This window comes from Canis aureus, chromosome 13 (genome assembly GCF_053574225.1).
Source record: "Canis aureus isolate CA01 chromosome 13, VMU_Caureus_v.1.0, whole genome shotgun sequence".
In the NCBI taxonomy this organism is placed as follows: domain Eukaryota; kingdom Metazoa; phylum Chordata; class Mammalia; order Carnivora; family Canidae; genus Canis; species Canis aureus.
Window position 1 is genome coordinate 10095799 of NC_135623.1, and position 22205 is coordinate 10118003.

The window sequence follows — 22205 nt, forward strand, 5'->3', positions numbered from 1 at the left end:
AAAGGAAGAGATGTGTTAAAGATGCAAGTAGAGGCTGAATGACTGAATCAAAAAAGAGATCCTGCAGGGGATGGGAGAAATATTGATCCTACTCTGGAAGGTACCTTCCAACTATCTGATTCTAACTTTTCCTTTTTTAGCTGTAGAGGTGGTGATCTTTCCTTAATCTCCTGATCATATATCTGGTCACTTGCTCACGGATAACTAATTCTCAAACACACAGTGAGAGTATAAACTTCTCAAGGACAGGACTATAATGACTATCTTTTTTCTAACCCCCCTTGGCACGAGAGGCATCTGAGAAATAGCTGAAACTTTATAGATGTTATTCCCAGGTTACTTTTTGATTTTGGTTTTGAAATAGGAGACATTTTGGTGCTCAATACTTGGGTAGGGGTAGGTGGGAATCACATGAAGAAAATGGAGGGATTTCTATTCTGATGCAGAAGGATAACTTGGACTTGTCCCACCAGTTGAAGCTCAGTCCACATAAGCTTCCAAACTGTTGTCTAACCTGGTTCCTGGAGCTCCTTTTGTTCACCTACCTTCAGGTGTTCAATCTGCTTTTCCAGCTCTTTAGTACTCATGAAAGTCTCTGTAGGTGGAAGATTCCCTTCAGTTTCCTTCAGCCATTTCTGCAAGGTCCTAACCAGCTTCCGAAATTCATCCAATTGCTCCTGACAAGATGATGCATCTTCCTCTCTGTCAACGAAGACATTCTGTTACTTGCCAGACCAAGCTTTGTAAGGAAGTCAACCTGAACTAAAACTATACTCATTTGGGGACTCTAGGCCTCTTTTCCTCACAGGGCCTTTCCTTCCCATAACTTTTTTCACTGCAGCTTTGGCTAAACCACGACATACAAATGTAGGAGAGCATCAAACTAAGGAATCTGTTGCCCTTGTTTGGACATTTCTGGGGAGAGGAGTCTTCAATCTTACTCCAGGCTAAAGTGAAAGTGAGAGAAACTAAAAGGAGCCTGCTATTTAGGTGCAATGATACAATGGAAAGAATGTAGGCTTTGGATCCCAAATCCAGCTCTGTCACTTTTTAGGTAGCTGACTTTTTCAAGGCCTAATTCAAATGCTAATCCCCTTAGCAAGGAAGACATTGTATTAGAGGTTCACAGAAGTTAGGTCAAGCACACAAATGGGTAAAACAAGCCAAGGACAAAGGAGAATTCAATTTCAAAATTAAGTTTTGGAAGTGGCCACATCTATCAGACTTTAAGCTCTTTTAGGCAGAGAACCTGGTTCTTCCTCCAGCTAAACAGCCCCGCCCCGCAGCATAGAGGAAGAACAAGCCTTCCTGACCTCTGTCCCCCTTCTCTCCACAAAATAACCTGAGGCTGACAGTGTTGTCTTAAGCAACACTGCTTAAACAAGCTTACTTTCCATAAGGCAGTCACCTGCAAAATCAAGATTATATATATGGCTAAACCAAGAGAAGTCTTCTCAAGCTCCTAAACAAATCCACATGAGGTTTTTGAATGGAATCATGGCTTTTCAACAGCGGATAATATGAGATCAGCCACTCCTGTCAAATATTCCCATGTTAAGCTTGAAAGAAGAATCCAGACACTCTTCCAAAACAACAACTTAAATGTGGTCAAATCAAGCAGAGAGAGAGCCAGAGCCAATATAACCATTAATTACGCCTACAGGGCAGCCCGGGTGGCTCAGCGGTTTAACACTGCCTTCAGTCCAGGGTGTGATCCTGGAAACCCAGGATTGAGTCCCACATAGGGCTCCCTGCATGGAGCCTGCTTCTCCCTCTGCCTGTGTCTCTGTGTGTCTCTAATGAATAAATAAATAAATAAAATCTTAAAAAAAAAATTACGCCTGCCAAGTCTCCTCCAATTTTTCTCTTTATTTCAAAATCCTGCCACAATCCTACTTGCTGCCCCAAATTTATTGTTTGGTCCAGGTGACCCAGGCTTTTGATTGCGCAGAGGGAAATAGCCCCATTAGCGAAAGGTAATTCATTATTTAGTATTAGAAAACCACTAAGCACTGAGTACACTGGACAGCTTTGCCTCAAAGAGGCATTTTCCAATCTCCTAAAATAGCAGACTTTTTGATGCCATCTTTTCTACTGAAGGAGGAAGAGAAAATCATTTAACAGCAAGAAAAAACTTAGCTCTCCAAATTGACCAACACATATGAAAACTCACCTTTCTTTAACTGTCTTCTGTAACTCTGTGAAGTCCTTTCTGAGGTTCTGTACCCTGTCCTGATGCTGGGATAGGTCCAGGGCAAAGCCACAGGAGCCCAGTTCAGTGACTAGATTCTCAAGAGTCTCGAGGTTCTCCTGTTGATCTTCCATTTCCGAATTGAGCTCCTGTCAAGCAAAATGGGAAATGTACTAAATACTCTTATCATTATAAACAAATATACTCAAAAAAAAAAAAAGATATCTACATTAAATCTGGGGCAAGTTCCCCCTAATCTGTGGAAAAAGGGAATAAGAAAAGTGGCATGCTTGCTGGGTCAACTGCTAGATCAAAGCAATAAATAGGGAGGATTTTTCCAATCCATCTGAGAGTGGCTAAGAATTGAAAATAAGTCTTGTCTCCTTTAAACAAATGTTCAAAGACTTGGGAGGCAGCATGACAGAATGAAAAGAATGGAGGTTTCTGGAGTCAAAAAGACTCCAGAAAATCAATCATGGCTTTGCTACTTACTAGGTTTGCAATCTCAAGCTATTAAATTTCCCTAAGTTTCCATAGCTTATCTCTTCTGTAAAACATAGCAAACATACTCTCTTCACTATTATTTAACACTGTATTCAAGATATTAGCCAACGCAATTAGGTAAGAGAAAACAATCTGTGGCATACACAAAGTAGAAAAGAGGAGGTAAAAGCATATTTGCAGATTATATGAAAGTATACTTGTAAAACCCGAGAGAATCAATAATACAATTAATCAAACAATGAAGTAATCCAATAAGGTGGCAGGATATAAAACCAATATATAAAAATCAAGAATGAAAACTTCATTTATAATAGCAGCATAAAAGGTACAATTTTAAGAACCAACTAACAAGAAACATACAAAACCCTTATGAATAAAACATTAAGATATTTCTGACAGACACAGAAGCAGACCTCAGTAAATGGAAAGACATCCATAAAGATATGTGTATGTATGTGTGTGTATATGCACACGTGAATAAATAAATTCAATGTGATCCAATAAAATAACCAATATTTTCCCCCTATGGCTAATAAAGTTGACTTTAAAGTTCACACAGAAAAATTAATGTATGAAAAACCCTGGGAGACACCTGGGTGGCTCAGTGGTTGAGCATCTGCCTTTGGCTCAGGGCGCGATCCTGGGATCCAGGATCGAGTCCTGTAACGGGCTCCTTGTGGGAGGCCTGCTTCTCTCTCTGTGTCTCTCATGAATAAATAAATAAAATCTTAAAAAAAAAAAAAAAGAAAAAGAAATATGAAGGAAGGAAGGAAGGAGAGGGAGGGAGGGAGGGAGGGAGGGAGGGAGGGAGGGAGGGAGGAAGGAAGGGTGGCAGGGAGGGAGAAAGTGAAGACTAGCCCTCCTAGATAGTAAAACACACCATGAAGTCTCTAGAATAAAAAATAGTATGCTATGATTCGTGAACAGATAGAACAGCAAAGAATAGAAAATCCAGAAATAGATCTGAGTCCACATGGACATTGTGTATCTGATAAAGAGGACTTCTCAAATCACTGGAGAAAAGGAGTTTTCAAAGAAATGATACTGGGAACAACTAGATAGACTTCAGAAAAGATAAACATGGATTCATATTGTGCACTGTATCCCAGAATGAACTTAAAATGTTAAAAGATTCAAATGTAAAAGAAAGAATAAAAGAAAAAAACCATTCAAGTTCTAGAAGCACGCATGGGTGAATTCAAGTGTGGGTGTGGCAAAAGGCTTTCAAATCATGACCAAAAAGACGTGTTCAATAAGAAGTAATAAAATCTACTGTGTAAAAATTTAAAAACCTTTTACATGGCCCAAAACACTATAAGCAAGGACAAAGGACAAACTGTGAAAAAAGATTTTCAACATATTACATATAAAGAACTAATCTCCCTAATATAGAACTCTTGTAAGTTGAAAGAAGGGGGGAAAAAAACCCAAAAAACAAAGTTCTGACAGAAAACAGTAAAAGGCTATGAACCAAGAGTTTATAATAAATGTCCCTTATGTGTATAAAAATATACTCAATTTCATCAGAGAAGAAATAAAAATTAAAGCCACACTGAAATATCATGTTTTATCAATCAGATTAACAGAAACTTGAATGCTGACAACACATTCCCCTGGTGAGGCTGTAGGGGAACAGGTACTTCCATGTGCACTGCTGGTGGGAATGCAAAATGGTGCAATTCTGACAGACTGGGATCTAGGTGAAAAGGATCCTGGTGTTTATTGTGCCATTCCTTCTACTTTTCTGTAAGTTTGAAATTATTCAAAGCAAAACCCAAAAAGGACAGCAAACCGAAGAGGACCATAAGACCCTACTTCAATATGGAAAAAGTTAGAGTCAGATAACCTCAATGCATCAATATAGGGATACAGAAATGTTGAGATACTATAGGTGGCAATGTGGGGGCACCTGCAGCCATTCTGGAGCCAAGATGGCCACTTTTTGGTCAAATTAAATATATGCATATACTATGACCTAGCAATCCTACTCCTGCATACATATCTAGATCTGTGGTTTGTAAGACTCTTCAGATATTTCTAACTCTGCGCCTACTGGGTATATGGTAGGAATACATCTCTCTGCTTCCTTGAAAGCCAGGTGTGAAAGTTGCTTTAACTAACGAAATGAAAATGGATTTGATATGCCCTCTCCCTGCTGCAGCAGTAGTCATGAAGGTAGGGCAGAATGAAGCTCCCATTGACTTGAATCCCTGAGTGACCATGATGACCTAAGTAGCCCAGCTGATCTGGGTTGAACATGCAGAATGAGTGAAAAATAAATCTGTGTTTTCAAAAAATGGACAAACTGGGATGTCTGGGTGGCCAGTGGTTGAGCATCTATCTGCCTTTGGCTCAGGGTGTGATCCCGGAGCCAGGGTCTGGGGATGGAGTCCCACATTGAGTTCCCTGTAAGGAGCTTGCTTTTCCCTCTGCCTGTTTCTCGGCCTCTCGCTCTGTGTGTCTCATGAATAAATAAACAAAATCTTAAAAAAAAAAAAAAAAAAAAAGGACAAACAATATCCAGTTTACACAGTGGTTGTGGTAATTCTTTTTTTTTTTTTTTTTTTAAAGATTTTAATTATTTACTTGAGAGAGAACATGCACACAAGCAGGAGGAGGGGCAGAGGGAGAGAGAGAAGGAGAAGCAGACTCCTCGCTGAGCAGGGAGCCTGATGCAGGGCTTGATCCCAGGACCCCAGGATCATGACCTTAGCCGAAGGCAGATGCTTAACCAACTGAGCCACCCAGGTGCCCCTGGGTGTGATAATTCTTTAAGATAATGCAGGTAGAGTTTCTAGTACGCTGACTGACATACTATGGACTCACTGAATGTTGGTCCCCTCCTTGCCCTTCTTTTCTCTTTGTTCTGCCAATGTGGCAGATAGATTCTCACCTGGATCTGCTGGAAGAAATGTGCAATATCTTGATCTGGCTGATTTCCAGAGGCTAGCATCCGGCTTTTGTTTTCCATGAACTGCTGCAGCTTATCAGAGAGATGTTCAAACATCTCTGCCTGGGGCAGAAGCTTCTTTAGGGAGCTCTCCTTTTCTTGCTGCTGTAGACAGAGCTGTTCAAAGCGCTGGCTCACCTCTGCCAGTTTGCCCTGCAGCACTGCAGCTGTGGAGCTGTCTGCTGTCTCCATGAATCGTGTCACCATCTCACGGGTGGCCTCCAAGCTGCTTTTTTGCCGAGCAATGTCCTGCTTCAATTTCTGTCACCAAAAATTGTGTCTGTCAGCTCCTGGCTCACTTATTCCAGGATATCTGAGCCATGAACTAAGAAACTTCTAATAAGTACATGCTAACCTCCTCAAGGAAGGCTGGATTGCATCGAGCCTCTGGGATACCAAATATCCCATCCCCTTAATCCACCCCATTCCATTAATGATTGTGCAGTGATACTTTTCCTCAAGCTTAACAATGGTTTGGAAATTGGGTAGAAATATCTTTACATGGATTCGTCATCATCTCTAATCTTATTATAAGATTCATAGAAATAAAGTCTTCTCCTGATACTTTTTCAAAATGATGTAATTCTGGAACACAGCAAATACACCATCTCTGCTAACCCTTGGGGCATAGGTCTCACCATGTTAGTGGCCAGGGCTTCCTGGATGACTCCCAATGACAGTGATGCCACCTGCTCCTCCTCCAGGTTTTGTTCAACTTCCCCAATGGACTGCAACAAGCTGTCCAGGCTTTCCTGGACACTCTGAGACTGGGCAATGGCCTTCTGCAGCAGAGCAGAGCGCTCAGCCAGGCTACTGGAGAGGCTCTGGAAATGGCGGAGTATGGAATCTGGAAAATCAAGGCCACGAGAAGAGTGAAGAGTATTTTTGTTGTGCTTTTAAAAACAATGCATTTAAGTCACACGTGCTAATGATAATAACAACAGACATGAAGGCAAATAGAAGGAATAAGCTTAAAATGCATTGGTACTTGAGCCAATTTCACAAAGCATTATTTATTTAGCACCTACTAAGTGCCAGAAATTGTGCTGGGTGCTGAGGACTGAAGAAATTAAGGTAAGTCCCTGGCTTCTACAAACTTCAGACTGTAAAAGCAAGCATAGGCAGAAAAGGGCACATCACAACTAAGCATAAAAATAAAATCCTAAGTGCTATATTGATGCTAAGAGTAATGTACTAGAGGAGCCTGAAAGAAGAATGATTATTTCTTATCTTTTATTTCTTTTGAGGGTTGGAGGTGGTGGTCAGGATTTTACAAAGGAAGTAACATCTCAGGTACATCTAGAAGCTGGAGCAAGATTTTATCACACATGCTAGGCAGTCAATAAACGTTAGCAGCTAAGCCATAGGGAAAACTTCAGGGGTAAAGTAACGAAGAAATAATAACTAGTTTACTTGAGAAAGGAAAGATGTAGGTGTGGCTACAAGGCAGAATGCGTGGGGGAAAAAGGTTGAAATCAGATTGCAAAGGCCTTCAATGGTGCAAGAACAAAGTTCATTAGAAGGTGAGCTCTTGCGGTTTGTATCCTCAACCCCTAGCCAGCACCACAGATATCTGTACGATATAGTATGACGTGTTACAGAATAGTGGTACACACTAAGAATTAAGGGTGCGTCCTTGTTATTGCTGCTTCATACCTGTAGTTTCTTGAACATGCTTGCGATCTGGGGCTGGCTCTCCTTCAATTTCCATGAGGTCATGAGCTACTTTTTGGAGTTTTTCTACAGGTACTTGGTGCTCAGCTAATTCCTCCTGCAACTGCTGCTTGTGCATGAAAAAGGCCAAGAGTAAAATCTCTGAGTAATCAAAGCTGGTTCTAGGAACCAAAATCTACTTAGCATAATGTTACTAGAGCTACAAAGAATACTTCTATTTATCCATACCCACAGATGTTAGAAATAAGTGTTTCGGAATCAGATCTTGTCCCAGGCATCCCAATCACTGCCTTTAAGCTATGTGAGTATCTGCTTTATTTTGGGGTACTCTACCCTATGCAATAGAATAGCCTATGTCCCTGCTTACCTTTGTTGTTGCAAGCTGCTGTTGTAGGACCCCAGGGTCTGAGGCAATAGTATCTGAAAGGAGCTTCTCCACATTGGCCTCACAAGCCTGCATCCAGGTCTGCAGGCTGTCGGCACTGCTCTGGAACTGCTGGTACTGGCCTAGGAGCATGTTCAGGTGAGAGCCCAAACGTGTACACTGTGTCAGAGGAAAAAGGGAGAGTAGGCTTATGCAAGGTCAGGCTAAAGGCAGCGGCTTCCCAAGCACAGTCCAAAGAAAAGCCTGGCTTTGTTATAGGTATCTCACTCTAATTAAACTGAAGGGTAGTGCTGAGGCTTCTAGGGACAGATGAGTAGCAACCATCTTCTACAAGTGGAGCCTTGTTGTTTGATCCATACTATTCATGCCAACTTTATTATATACCTGCGAAGATGGGGTGAATTGGATGACAAGCTGCCAAAGAAGTACACATCAGGTTACAGGTTAAGGGAGGGACTGGGAGGTACAGACAGTGTTCCTTGTGGCTGGGTTAGAGATGTTGCCAAAATGCATGAGACAGGTAAGAGGAACTGACTAGATTCTACAGTTCCAGAGCTAAGAGGAGTTGGTAGGGAGGTAGGTAAGGATGTACCCTAGATGCTCTGTCCAGGAATAAGACTGTGTACAGGGTTTCCATTTCCCCTGTACTATCTCTCCCGGGAGCCTATGTCTGCTGGTCAGGATTCAGGAAGGCGAGCACCTCCACCTTCCCTACCAGAGCAAGACATATCCAAATACTACTGGGATCAGACACTAACAAGCCCATGGGCCTCCCCCTTTTGCATTTTTTGCAGAGCTCATGAAGACACTCTGCCTGTGGTCAATACAGAATTCAGCTCACTCACTGTGTCTTAAGATTCTTATCCCGAGCCCCAGAAACCGCCCGCAGTTGCAGGATGGCTCCTACAATCATTCCCCCAGAGGCTATCAGGGCCCTCTTGGTACCTTTGAATGGAGAGCAGTGTATCTTTCTGTTGCATCCTTCAGCTTGCCCTTCACTAAATTTCCAGTGGCTGATGGTTCTCTGCCTTCCTCAAAACTGTTTTCTGTGTCCAAGACTTTCTGTCCTGAGATAGTCACAAATCGCAAGTCTCCTTTGTGGGAAATCACATCCTCTGAGAAGCTCCCCTGCCGCTTTAGCAGGGAGGGAAGGGTTTCAGGGCTGCTGACTCCCCTGTGCATGTTCTCCAGTTCCCTCTCAGACCGTTCCAGCCAGTTCTCAAACTCTTGATGGTCCTGCAGAAACTTCTGCAGCTCGTCCCGTAGTGTCTGCACCTGCTTCAGCTCTGCCTCCGACCGGGCCAGGGAAGCTGCATACTGCCCCTTCAGCTCTCCTAGCTTGTCCTGTAGCACCTGGCGTTCCTCAGGTGTGAGGTTGTGGCCATGCTGGTCCAGAAAGGCCTGAGCTGACTGGGTGGCCAGGATGAAATTTTGCTGCTGAGACAGCAATTCTTGGTGACGGGCCTGGCAAAAAATTCCCCCAAACACAGGACAATCAGAAGGGATACCACAGAAATTCAGTTATGTCTATGGCTAGAAGTGGAGAGTGATCTCCATAGGCCACTTTTCTAGCTGTTCAAAAATCACCAATCTCTCTCACTCTCCAAGCATTATGCCATATGCTAGTTCCAGCTGAACTGACACATATAGGATCTTATGGTTTTCAAAGAGACTTCACATGTAATATATCAACTGATTTGGAGCATAGTCTGTAATGTAAGCAAATAATATCTATACTAAAGATAGGGTAAGTGATATCAAAAAGATGTTACGTGTCTTGACTAAGGTTATGTAGACAGTTAAGGGAAAAACTGAGACTAGAATCTGGCTTTCTTCACTAAAATATCCTAAGTCTAAGAGAAGGCACAAATGGCCAGCTAATAACTACCCACATTAATGGAAGGAGAGAGTGAGGTGGATAAGCCAAACATATGACAATGTAAAAATTACAAATATTTACCTGTGAAATATGTCACTTACATATCCATGAAGACTATCCCAACTGGGAAAGTTATTGGAAAATTAATTCATTAAATAAACAATTTGTATTCTAGTGGGAGTTAAAATATATTTCTGCAGCATAGGTAATTTGTGTTTTTTATTTGTATGTGCTATGTTTATGTGCTTACACATGGACTTTTTTTCTATTTCAATGGAATGTAAGTTATTTTAGGGAGTTGTGGTTGTTTTGTTTTTTAAAATGTTTTTCCTGGGTGTTGGGGTGCCTGAGTGGGTCAGTTAAGCATCTGACTCTTGATTTTGGCTCAGGTCATGATCTCAGGGTCGTGGGATTGAGCCCTACATTGGACTCCATGCTCAGCAGGGAGTCTGCGAGAGATTCTTTCTCCCTCTCTCTTTGCCCCTCCCCCTGCTCACGTGCAAGCTCTCTCTCAAATAGATTTTAAAAATAACATAATAAAAAAAATAATAACATAAAATGTTCTTCCTGAGTCTAATAGACAACAGTGGGAGATCAGTCAGTGTTCTTGCCTTATCTATCCATACTGTTTATGCAACTACCTAGATGAGGAAAACAGCATGGATTTATGTACTAGTTTGATGCTCTGCATGGGGATTTAGGAGGGAGACTCACACATGGAATTCGCTAGTACAAGCAATAACTGAAGTGCCATAAGTGGATAAAACTACCCAAGGGAAGTATATTCTGAAAGATGAGAAGAGGCTAGGGCTGCCACTTGGAAGCACATCGGCATCTCACGAACTGGCCAGAGGAAAGGAAAAAGGATTACGAGGGCAGAGTAGCACTTTGGAAACCAAAGGACAGAGTATTTCAATAGTGTCAAAGACACTGAGGTATCAAAGAGGGCATGAACCGAGAAGCACTCACTGTGCTTACTGGATATAGGGGCCAGGAGGTTATGGTGACTTGCCCAGGGCAGCAGAGAGGCCCTCCAGCATAGTGAGGACAAGCTAACATTCTCACCTTCATCTTCTCACATTGCTGGTCTAGTTCTTTTGGGGCCTGGCTTGCCCCCTGGTGGCCATCAGTGGTATCAAAGGCTCTTTTCCTCAGGTCAGCTCCTGACAGCTGCTCCATCTGTCCTCCGGAGGATTCCACTGCAGTCACCCAATCCAGGAGAACATCAATCTTACTCCTGTTCTCTGCCAGCTCTTTTGCTGCTTTACTCTGAAAGCCACAGAAAGAGTCTAGTAAGAAGGTCTTAGATACTCAGATATACAAGGAAAGGTTAAGGAAAAAGGTGAGACTTTGATGCTAAAGAAGAAAAATTTTAAGACTGTAGAAACAGTCTTTACATGCATAAAAACACCCAAGCATCTTCTAAAACATTTCTAGATTTTGTCTATATTTCACTGCTCAAAAAGAAAAGTGTGTGGGAGGGGTGGGGGTGGCAAAACTCAAGATTTAAAGGGGCTTTAAGAGATGATTTAGTCCTGGCAGCCCAGCAAAGGATCATGGGATCCTTTGTAGGTGTGCAGAAGTGATGCCCTGGCTTGGCCGGGTCAGAAACAGCAGTCACACTTGATTACCAGCTGTCTTTCCCTAAGGGAAACACAGGCTTTTCCCATCCTTTTTTCTGCCAGAGTACTGAGTTCTAAAACTTGCCTCTCGAGTTCTGACTGTTCAAGTATTGTAATTAATTTTTTTTAAGTTTTTATTTATTCATTCATGAGAAACACAGAGAGACAGAGATGCAGGCAGAGGGAGAAGCAGGCTCCCTACAAGAAGCCTGATGTAGGACTTGATCCTCAGATTCCGAGATTACTCCCTGAGCCAAAGGCAGACCTCTGAGTCACCCAGATGCCCCAAGTATTGTAATTTTTAAAACAGGTTATGCCAGGTGATAAAACTTTATGTATTTCAGAATTCTCCTTCAGGTAACTTTTTTCACTTTTTCACATTTTCTACCTCCCCCATTTGGGTCAGAGTCCACGGCCATAATTTAATCTCCCAGTGCAAGTGAGGTGCAGAAAACCATTTGAGACTTTACCTTCTAGGTTTATCCCAGTGCCACAGTTGCATGGATCTACAGGAGTGGCCTGGGGATAGTGTGTGGAACACTAAGACACTGCAGATATTTCCCCCTTGTGCTCTTGGATTATCAATCTAGACTCATGTTTGAAATATGTCATTTGCTTTTCCCTCCCCAGGGTATTACCCTTCTTCACTAAGTTCTTTCCAAGATTTTTCAATTAGAGTACTGGGTACACATACAGCAAGAAATACTTTTTCTGGGCAGCCCAGGTGCTCAGCGGTTTAGCGCCACCTTCAGCCCAGAGCCTGATCCTGGAGACCTGGGATGGAGTCCCATGTCAGGCTCCCTGCATGGAGCCTGCTTCTCCCTCTGCCTGTGTCTCTGCCTCTCTGTGTGTGTGTCTCTCAGGAATAAATAAATAAAATCTTAAAATAAATAAAATACATACATACATACTTTTTCTTTGGAGGATGGGGGTAGTGAAATGAACTTCCTACCAACTATTCCTGACTTAAAGTCCTTCAGGATAGGATGTTTCTTACCAAAATTAATACTGACTCACAGACTAGCTCCCTAACTAGCCCCTTTTCATGATTCTATGCTCTCTACAAGGCAGTTTCCCTGCATTACCTTTTATTTGCCAGGTACCAACATTTTCTTTTTGGAAAAATACCAAGTATGAAAGCTGTTGAGTTACCTTTGCAGTCTCCTGCTGTACGGCTGAGGTCACAACTTCCTCCAGCTCCTTCTGGGCCACCCGCGTCCGTTCCTGGAGAGCCTCATACTGCTCCTTGGCCTGATGAAGCCTCTCCTGGAGTGCTGTCAACTCGTGGGGGCTCAGCTTGGCCCGGTTCTCTTCCAGAAACCCTTCGATGTCTTTGACAACACTGGCAAACGAGGCGGCCCGATTCTGAATGTCATCCTGTAAATCCTAACACATGAACACAGAGATTTCAATGTTACTTCTTCTAAGACTGCCAAAGCACACAGATGGAACACCTGCACCAAACGTGTCCCTGACTATAATCTGCTTACGGTTTAGGCCTAAACCAACACAAATAAAAACTTCTAAGATATTATGTTACTTAAGAAATTTTCTAATACTTCATCTCCTAAGCAAAATTTAAATTTCTAAGTAAATATTTAATGAAGATAGAAAGGAGATTGCCCACAAACATGATGCTTATTTTGTAATGAGTTATCCCCAAAGAGATCATTCTTCTATACAGAGGAGCTGACAATAGGATTCTAGCTGAGTCAAGCCTTGGTTGGTCCTTTATACTCTTGGTTATCACTCCTTATTCTTTTTCTTTCTTTCTTTCTTTCTTTCTTTCTTTCTTTCTTTCTTTCTTTTCTTTCCTTTCTTTCTCCTTCCTTCCTTCCTTCCTTCCTTCCTCCTTCCTTTCCTTTTTCCTTTTTCCTTTTTCCCTCTCCTCTCCTCTCCTCTCCTTTCCTAACTTAACTCTATACCCAGCATGAGGCTGGAACTTGTAACTCTAAGATCAAGAGTCACATGTTCCACTAACTGCGCCAGCCAGGTGCCCACCACTCCTTATCTTTAATGCAGCCCAGGAGGCCCAGTATGATGGGTCCCATCTTATCATTCACTAACCTTCCTTCTGTTTCTTGCAATCCAACCAAATTAGCTTTCTTTCAGTTCTTGAATATGTTGTACTTGATCTTATCCCTACCTCAAGATGGATGCTCAGGCCTCTGACTGGAATATTCTCCTCCTTCCTCCACCCCTTCATGCATTAACCCCTACATGCTCTTCATTTTCAGTTTAAATGACACTTCTTCAAAGTAATCTTTTCGAACATCCTAAACAAGATTGAGCCTGACTGCTAAATATTCTTGGGTAACCTTTCCTTTATACATATAAGAGTTAAAGATTTATTTGATCAAGAGAAAGAGAGTGCACACACGTGAGCAAGTGAGCAGAGCGAGGGGCAGAGGGAGAGAGAGAATCCTGAAGCTGACTCCCTGCTGTGCTGGGAGCCCAACACGGAGCTGGATCTCACGACCCTGAGATCATGACCTGAGACTGAATTGAGAGTCAGCTGCTTAACCAACTGAGCCACCCAGGTGCCCCTATACATATAACAGTTAAAAATTACATGCTCATTTTTGTGCTTATCTGTGTAATGTTTGTCTCTCCCACTAGACTCTAAGACTCTGAGAACAAGGATGTTTACTGTTATGTTGCCAGCACGAAGCACTGTGCCTGGCACATAGTAAGCCTTTATAAAGATTTGCTGAAGGAATGAGAAAAGTAGATTAACTCATACTGACCTTCAAGTCACTCTGGTGCTTCTGCAAAGTAGAGAGATCCTGCTGGGTGGCTCTATCTTGGTGGCCTGCCAATGTGCTTTCTGCCTGTCCTAGCCAATTGCAAAGATCCTCCAGTTTCTGGTGACAGGTATTTTGTTGTTTCTGCAGGGTCTAATTAAAATGCAAAGGGGCCAAGAGATGGTTAATAATTCTTATTTTACAAATACAAAATAACTCTCTGAAACGTAAAACAGAAAGGTTATATCTTAAGGATGGAAGAGTTGGTGAGAGACTAGAACAGGAAAAAGCACAGAAGTCATATTCAGAAAGCTCCCCTCATTTGGATTGTCTGTTGATCTGGGTCAATAGTTTGGATTATATTCAGGGGTAATTTCAGATGAGAATGCTCCCAGGTTTGGGGTGGGAGTTCCTTTGCCAGACTGCTGTTATTAGCCCTGGAAATGGAACAGAGTCCAGATGCTCCAAATCCATAAGTGATAACAGTGATAATAATAAATTGGTGGTTATGATCAATTCCTCCACCAGAACTAGAAGATATGCTGCATACTAAGTTAAAATACAGAAAATTAGAAGGACTGGATTAGGAGGAAAAAAATCAAGAATCTGGATAATTCATAAGCTAATCGAGCTTCTTAATAATTGAGCTGATTTTATAAATCAAATGTCTCACAAATGCAGATACCCATTAAATAGAATGATTCTATGCCAGGCATGAGGGGCTTGGCTATTTTGAGAAGGAAACTGCCCAAGAATGGCAACTGGTTTAGTCCTTCAGGTGTCTACAATTGGTATCAAAGAGAAAAGCCAGGCCCACGGGGAGGGAGAGAATATGTTTCTGTGCCTGATCCTTTCTCCAAATCTCATCTCAGCTGCATGATACTGAAGCACCTAATTGAGCCATTGAGCATGATGTTTTTCTCCTGACCATCCTTCTAGAACCACTGTCCATCAGTTCTACCTTCTGATGGGTGTGTTAGTCACCTGCACTTACAAACAGGTGCTCAAATTGGCCCTCTCTCCCCCTCTTTAGGACAAATAGAAGGGCTCTGGAAGAGAACTCCTAAGAGCTCTTCAGCTGTAAAACAGGATCTTCATGGGTTAGGATGTGTGCAGACTGAATCTGAAAAAAGCAAAGCAAACAAGTTAACACACAGACATACACATGCATTCAGGGCAAATATAGAGAGAAGCAGAGCATTTCTGACAATAACAAGGTTAATAAACATTGTGGAATAATTATGTGCTCAGAGAGTGTTCACATGCAGCTCTACCACCTGCTGCAGCTCAGGGGCCTACCCTGGATCTGGGCTGTGCCTTAAAGTGGCTGAGACCAATGCTATTTCATTAATTATCCACAAACTACAACACATTATATACATTCCCAGGTGAGGACATTGCAAATTTTCAGATTTGGAAAGTAACCCAAAGGGTTTCATCAGTATTTTATTTCTTTCTTTTTTTTTTTTTTTTTATTTATTTATGCTAGAGAGAGAGAGAGAGAGAGAGGCAGAGACACAGGCAGAGGGAGAAGCAGGCTCCATGCAGGGAGCCCGATGTGGGATTCGATCTGCAGTCTCCAGGATCGCGCCCTGGGCCAAAGGCAGGCGCCAAACCTCTGCGCCACCCAGGGATCCTCAGTATTTTATTTCAATTTCAATACAGTTGGAACAACAAGCAGTAATGGGGGTACATGGAGTTGACCAACTTAATTTCCACTAAGCCTAACTCAAAAGCTTCATTCGACTCTGCACAATATTTAATAAAGCCGACTCTGAGACAGATGGCTGGTGATAATGACATTCTCATATCATCTTGTTGAACTCCAACTTACAGCAAAAATGGCCTAAGCATCATTCTTGGTATTCTTAGGTTATGATGTTACCACTAATAAAATTATGTTGAGTTCTGTAAGAAGAGGATTGTGATGGATGATGATACGACAGTTTGTTTTCAAAATGTTTTGGTTAATTTTTTTTAAAGATTTTATTTATTTATTCATGAGAGACACAGGCAAGAGGGAGAAGCAGGTTCCATGCAGTGAGCTCAACATGGGACTTGATCCCAGGTCTCCAGGATCATGCCCTGGGCTGAAGACAGCGCTAAACCACTGAGCCACCCAGGCTGCCCTGTTTTCAAAATGTTAACACTGGGTTCAACACACTGTCTTCCATAATTGAATGAGCACTGGGCATCACAGTGTGAAGAAAGGTGCTAGAAACTAATAATGATTTTAAAAGTACTAAAAAATTAACAGAACTCTGATAAAAATTTCGTTGTCGGCTATTAGAAGGCGGTCAAAGAATATTACTGTTCATCATGTGAAAAGCCCCGGAATAAAACTCATTTCAGAACCATTCTTCTCAAGAGCTCAGGGTACCTTACTGTTCCTAATAGCCCTCAAAAGAATGCTGAGGGAGAAACGAGGAGAAATAAGGGCGAGGGATGTGACTTTCATTTGGAAGTCAGATTCGATGAGACACAGTGAGGGTCGAGTCTCACTAAAAGGAAAATACTTGCACATGCATACACACATAAACACACACATTCTCTCTCTCTCACAAACACACACACACACACATAAAACCAAAAACATAGCCATAATAGCTGCCTCCTAGACCAGAACCAAACTGGCCTGGAAGACATGAAATTTCAGAAATTGGTCTAGAATCATGACAAATGGAGTCTGGCAAGAAATCTCAAGGATAGAGAAGATACCCCAAGAAACAAAGTGAGCCCAGCCGCTGGTTCAGTCTGACCTTGACCCAGGCTGCCTGCTCCATTTGTTGAAAATGGCCCTGCAAGGCATCCATCCGAGCTGCAGTCTGCTCCACCAGGTCCTGGAAGGACCCCTGCAGTTCATTCAGAAGCCTCAGCATCTGCCGGTTCTGCTGAGGGGACATGTCCTGGGCATGCTCAGAGATAAAGAACTGAATATCAAAAGCAAGAGCATCTAGCTGAGATTTCCTTTCAGCCATGGGCTGCTTCAAATCCTAAGTAAGGAAATGAAAATAAATAAATAAATAAATAAATAAATAAATAAATAAATAAATAAAATAAAAACCTTCTAATTCTCTATTAAAGCAGAAGCTGTTGGCTTTAATCAAACAGTCAACATAAATAAAGAGGGGTTAATTTGCTGTATTTTTATGGATATTGATCATTTCTAGAGCCAAACCAGCACAGGAAAGCTCTCTCACTTCTGGTCTCTCCAAACTCTTCATATATTACCATTTGGTCTACTTTACTGGACCCTGATCTCCAAATGCAGTAAACTTTTAAGGTCTGAGATGGATCTGCTTAATTGTGTTTTCTTAGGTTCAAATATTTGGTTTTGTCCAGCAGTGAGTTACTGGTAGGCCAGAAGTGGGGAAGTATTTCACTTATTTGTAGTTCACTAAGATGTGACTTTTAGAGTAAATAATGTTGCTTATACAATTTAAGGGTGAAAAGATTCCAGTCAGACTTTCTTACATAATAGTTATATATACATACCCACCTAAGCACTAGACTTTATCTGTTTTCAGACAATTAAAAGCACGCAACTTTCCCATAACCATTTAGAGATCATCAGCTATGTAACATTGGATACAACAAAAACAATTAAGATATCTACATCTCTATCGCTTTGAAACTGAGATGGTCAGCAATCCTGCAGAGCTGACTGAAAGGTCTTCTTGGGTATTTATCATCAAGCTAAGTGTCTTTCTTCATCTGTGACTAATGGACTTGGGAAACTGTCATTAGGAAAACAAGACTTATCTGCCTTTGGCTCCGGGCATGTTTCTGGAGACCCAGGATTGAGTTCAACATAGGGCTCCCTGCAGGGAGCCTGCTTCTCTCTCTGCCTATGTCTCTGCCTTTGTCTCTCATGAATAAATAAATCAATCTTAAAAAAAAAGAAGAAAAGAAAGAAAGAAAGAAAGAAAGAGAGAGAGAGAGAAAGAGAGAGAGAGAGGGAGGGAGGGAGGGAGGAAACAAGGCTTGGACTGTGGCTGTCTTCCCATAAGGGCATTCATAACTAGGGGAGAAAAAAAAATAACTAGGGGAGGAAACCGTGTATGTATGACATGCTCTGTTTTTATATCATATGCTACATCACAGAAATTTTTTTCACTCTTGCTTTTTTTTTTTAAATACTCTGTTAGTGAACAGATCAAGTCTGCAATTCACTTGCCTAACGACAGATTTGGAGGAAAAGGCATGAACGAAGATGGCAGGTCAACTCTTTCAAGACAAAAAGGGATGGGTGGTATACAAGAAGCCTGACCATGAACAAACCGTGTCTGCTTCCTCTTAAGGTGGGGGGAAAAGTACAGGATAGAACAGAAGGAGAGGACATCTTCAGTTCTACTCTGATTTTAGAAGGAATTTAAGGAGTGTACTATCTATAGCAGGAGGTAGATTAACCAGTGTGAGTAATGTCTGATATTATCTTAAGTATAACCAAAACAAAGAACAATGTTGGGAGGGGAAAAAAAAAGTGAGTATCTCACAGTTTATTCTTTTCTCACTGACTTATAAAAAGAATCAATTAATTTAAAGCTTAAGAAGAAGAAAAGGGAAGAAAGAAAGAAGAAGAAGAAGAAAGAAGAAAGAAGAAAGAAGAATAGCCTCTCTCTAGATCAGGGGTTGGCAATCAACAGTCCCTAAGCCAAATCAGCCTGCCACTTGTTTTTGTAAATAAAGTTTTATTATAACACATCCATGAACATTCATTTATGTACTATCTATAGCTGCTTTCATGTTTCAAAGCAAAGGTAACTGGCAGCTACAAAAATGGTCCATTTGTGTATGACCTGCAAGGCCTAAAATATTTACTATCTGGCCCTTTACAGAAAGTTTGCCAAGCCATGCTCTCAATCATGGATCAACAAAGTCTCCTGAAATTGGCATGTGTAAAATTAGAAACAAAGGATGGATACTAGGTGCTCAGCTATAAAGACAAGATGAAGTTATAATAATAGGCCTTTATGCAGACTCTCTGTCAGAGAATAGCTAAAAGGAGAAATAACCATAATCACCAAAGCTCCAAGGGCATGATAACCTAAAAAACTAAACACAGCAGACTTTATTTCTAAAATGGAAAAATAAAAAATAAAATAAAATGGAAAAATCGGTCTTTTTTTTTTCTTAAAGATTTTATTTATTTATTCACGAGAGACACAGAGAAAGCGAGAGAGAGAAAGAGGCAGAGACACAGGCAGAGGGAGAAGCAGGCTCCTGGGAGGAGCAGGAAGCCTGACGTGGGATCTCCACGTCTCCTGGATCTCGCCCTGGGCTGAAGGTGGTGCTAAACTGCTGAGCCACCCAGGCTGCCCAAAATCAGTCTTTCTTAGAAAGACAGGTATAGATACTGGTTTGCCTCGCAGGAAAATAAAATTGATGTAACACCAAGGACAATAAAAATGCACTTGAGGATGGGTAGAGAGCCTACCTCATACTGCTGGAGACAGTGTCTCAGGCTGTCAGTGTCGGTTTCATCGTTATATTCCTTGCTGTTCAGAAGAAGATTGGTATCGCCAACCCAGATTCTCAGATCTTGAAGTCTGCCTTCTAGCTGTTCATGCTGACTTAACACTTTAGCCTAAGAAATAAATGGCAAATTAGATTATGAAAATCTTCAAGCCTTCCCAGACTTTGTGTGAGCCTTTGTGAATAAAAACAAGAAGCAACCTTTTTTACTTCCATGGCACTCTGGAGGTGTAGTAGTCTGGAACTCCAGGTGTCACTCACAGAGCTGAGGGACTTCTGAAGATTCTTGGCATCTTTCTCTAGAGCCTTCAACAGTTGAGCAGGGACTTCTTGAGGCTGGCTGATGATAATCTGATTCACACACTCTAATTCCTGATTCACCAAAGTGGACAGATCTTTTAGCTCCCTGTCTAATACCTGAGAGGATAAAGTGGAGTTACCTTCAAATCAAGATCAGAACTCTTGCTAGTTAGGAATCAGCTGCAATGGGCAGCCCTGGTGGCGCAGCAGTTTAGTGCTGCCTGCAGCCCAGGGCGTGATCCTGGAGACCCAGGATCGAGTCCCATGTCGGGCTCCCTGCATGGAGCCTGCTTCTCCCTCTGCCTGTGTCTCTGCCTCTTTCTGTGTCTCTCATGAACGAATGAATGAATGAATGAATGAATGAATAAATAAATAAATAAATAAATAAAGGAGTCAGCTGCAAACAATATTCTATCACCCCATGCCTACAGCTGCTTTTCAACTTATGTTTTTATGTATGTTCGATTGTTTGTTTGGTTCTTACCATCACTAATTCTTGAGGTAGGCAGAATAGATATTATTCCAGATTTATAGAAGAGATGCCTCAGCATTCGAAAATGTTATTTTTAATTTTATTTTATTTTAGTCTGAGGTCACCCACTTCAGCAGTGGAGCCAGGACTGGGATTCAGGTTTCCTGATTCAATCTAATGCACTTTCCACTACAACCTGCTGCCTCTTTAAGAGTGTCATTACACTATATCCAATATGACACAAAACAAGTCAAACAAAAGAACGACTCTTCTGGGGCACCTGGGTGGTTCAGTCAGTTAAGCGTGTCTGACTTCGGCTCAGGTCATGATTTCAGGGTCCAGGGATCGAGCCCTACATTGGCTTCCCTACTATCTGCTCTCTCTCTCTCTCTCCTGCTCTGTCCCCCACCCCCCGTGTGTAGTCTCACTCTCAAATAAATAAATAAAACATTGAAAAAAAAAAAAAAAAGGAATTCTTCTACTCCAAATTCCAAGGGGGCAGAACCAAAAAATATAAAAATATAAAAATATCCCAACTCAGCCTTCCCACTCAACCAGTCTATGATATTCTGATCCTCGGCAAAGAAGCCAGAAATATGCTATGGCGGTTCTGGGCATCATCCTCACCTGCCCTTCAGCCGCCCTACCCAAGGCCGTAGGGTATTGGATATTGAGAGACTACTTAACTTCTACAGGCTGTTCTCAATGTGACTCCAATCTGGTGACAAGTCTTAATCTCGGTTGTCGGAAAGGGCTCCTCTTCCTCCCCCTCAAGCTGTCTGATTTTATGTCCTTGGGAACCTCATGCCATCCATTATCATTTCTTCTCTCCCCAAACTTCAAGTTTTCCTTTTCTATTGGTTCCTCCTTATTGGCCCCAAAATCCACTGAAAATATTCCTCTTTCAATGAATGCATCTCCTCCAGCTAGTATCTTACCTCTCTCCTTGCCTGCACCACCAAGCTTCTGGAAAGAATGATTTACAATTCATTGCTCCGATCTTCCAACCTCCCATTCATTTTCACTGCAACTGTGTTTATAACCTACAATTCCACTGAAACTGTTCTTATTAAGGTTACCACTGACTCTCGGCACTAAATCCCCCTTTCAGCCCTCACTCAGTCTCCCTATTGGATTTACTCCCGCTGTAACTCCCCCCTTGAGTCTCTTCTGCTTTGGTTTTGGTGACACCAGTGTGTCCTGATGTTCTTCAGAGATTTCTAGTTTTTCAAATATATTTCTTTTTTTTTGTCCTTTAAATGGTGGTATTTCCTTTCTTTCTTTTCTTTTTAATAATTTTTCTTTTTTTTAGGTAGGCTCCATGCCCAGGGTATATCCCAACATGGGGCTTGAACTCACAACCTCAAGATCAAGACCTGAGCTGAGATCAAGAGTCAGATGGCTTAACTAACTGCGGCACCCAGATGCCCCTGAACATGTTTTTCTTCCTTAAATAGTCTCTGTTTCCTCCAAGCTGGTGGGCCTGCAGGAAGTCTCTGGGAACCCACCTTGGCCTGACACAGCAGATCCTGTAGCTCTGCCACGTTTCGGTCAAGAGGTTGAATCTGTTTGGTTCTCATTTCGATGTCTCGTAATAGAGAGAGGTAGGATACCAGCTTCTCATCATGTTCTAGACAGAGTTGCCGGTTAAATACATTCTGTGGAAGCAAAAAGAAAACTCACTCAGATTAGACATTCTCCTTTAATTCTGCCTTTAAAAGTAGGCCAGGTCTTATTGACAAATAGAAATTTTTACTACACACAGGTGGAATGAAATGAAACATGTTACTGTGTCTATGTTGTCCCAAATCAATAGTCCAAAAAAAAAAGTGATTTTATTAACTTTCCCGGAGAGGCTCATGATTACCAATCCATAAGCACCGCAAAACTTCCAAAAGCTATTCCAACCACAGGTAGCATCACTCTAGTAGTTCATACTAGCTCCAATGCTATTTTCTAATTTAAAAACCTTGCACGTTTCAGAAAGACATTCTACCTAATTTTCTAAC

At 41.8% G+C, this 22205-nt stretch overlaps 1 protein-coding gene across 22 annotated transcripts in view; it reads right to left on the bottom strand.

Moving 5' to 3' along the window:
* The window catches only part of MACF1 (microtubule actin crosslinking factor 1), a 338748-nt gene that overhangs the window by 96749 nt on the left and 219794 nt on the right, over positions 1-22205 (bottom strand). For 20 of the 22 annotated variants that reach the window (XM_077844663.1, XM_077844661.1, XM_077844668.1 and 17 more), the window contains 14 exons: positions 21705-21854; positions 19626-19841; positions 19387-19536; positions 16709-16942; positions 13953-14102; positions 12358-12591; positions 10649-10852; positions 8650-9168; positions 7687-7863; positions 7302-7425; positions 6284-6492; positions 5589-5906; positions 2174-2340; positions 546-702 (listed from right to left, as the gene is read on the bottom strand). In XM_077844663.1, the coding sequence (XP_077700789.1) occupies positions 546-702; positions 2174-2340; positions 5589-5906; positions 6284-6492; positions 7302-7425; positions 7687-7863; positions 8650-9168; positions 10649-10852; positions 12358-12591; positions 13953-14102; positions 16709-16942; positions 19387-19536; positions 19626-19841; positions 21705-21854 (3009 nt within the window). The remainder of the gene's footprint in view (positions 1-545; positions 703-2173; positions 2341-5588; positions 5907-6283; positions 6493-7301; positions 7426-7686; positions 7864-8649; positions 9169-10648; positions 10853-12357; positions 12592-13952; positions 14103-16708; positions 16943-19386; positions 19537-19625; positions 19842-21704; positions 21855-22205) is intronic. The other 2 variants (XM_077844666.1, XM_077844665.1) reach the window with 1 other exon arrangement.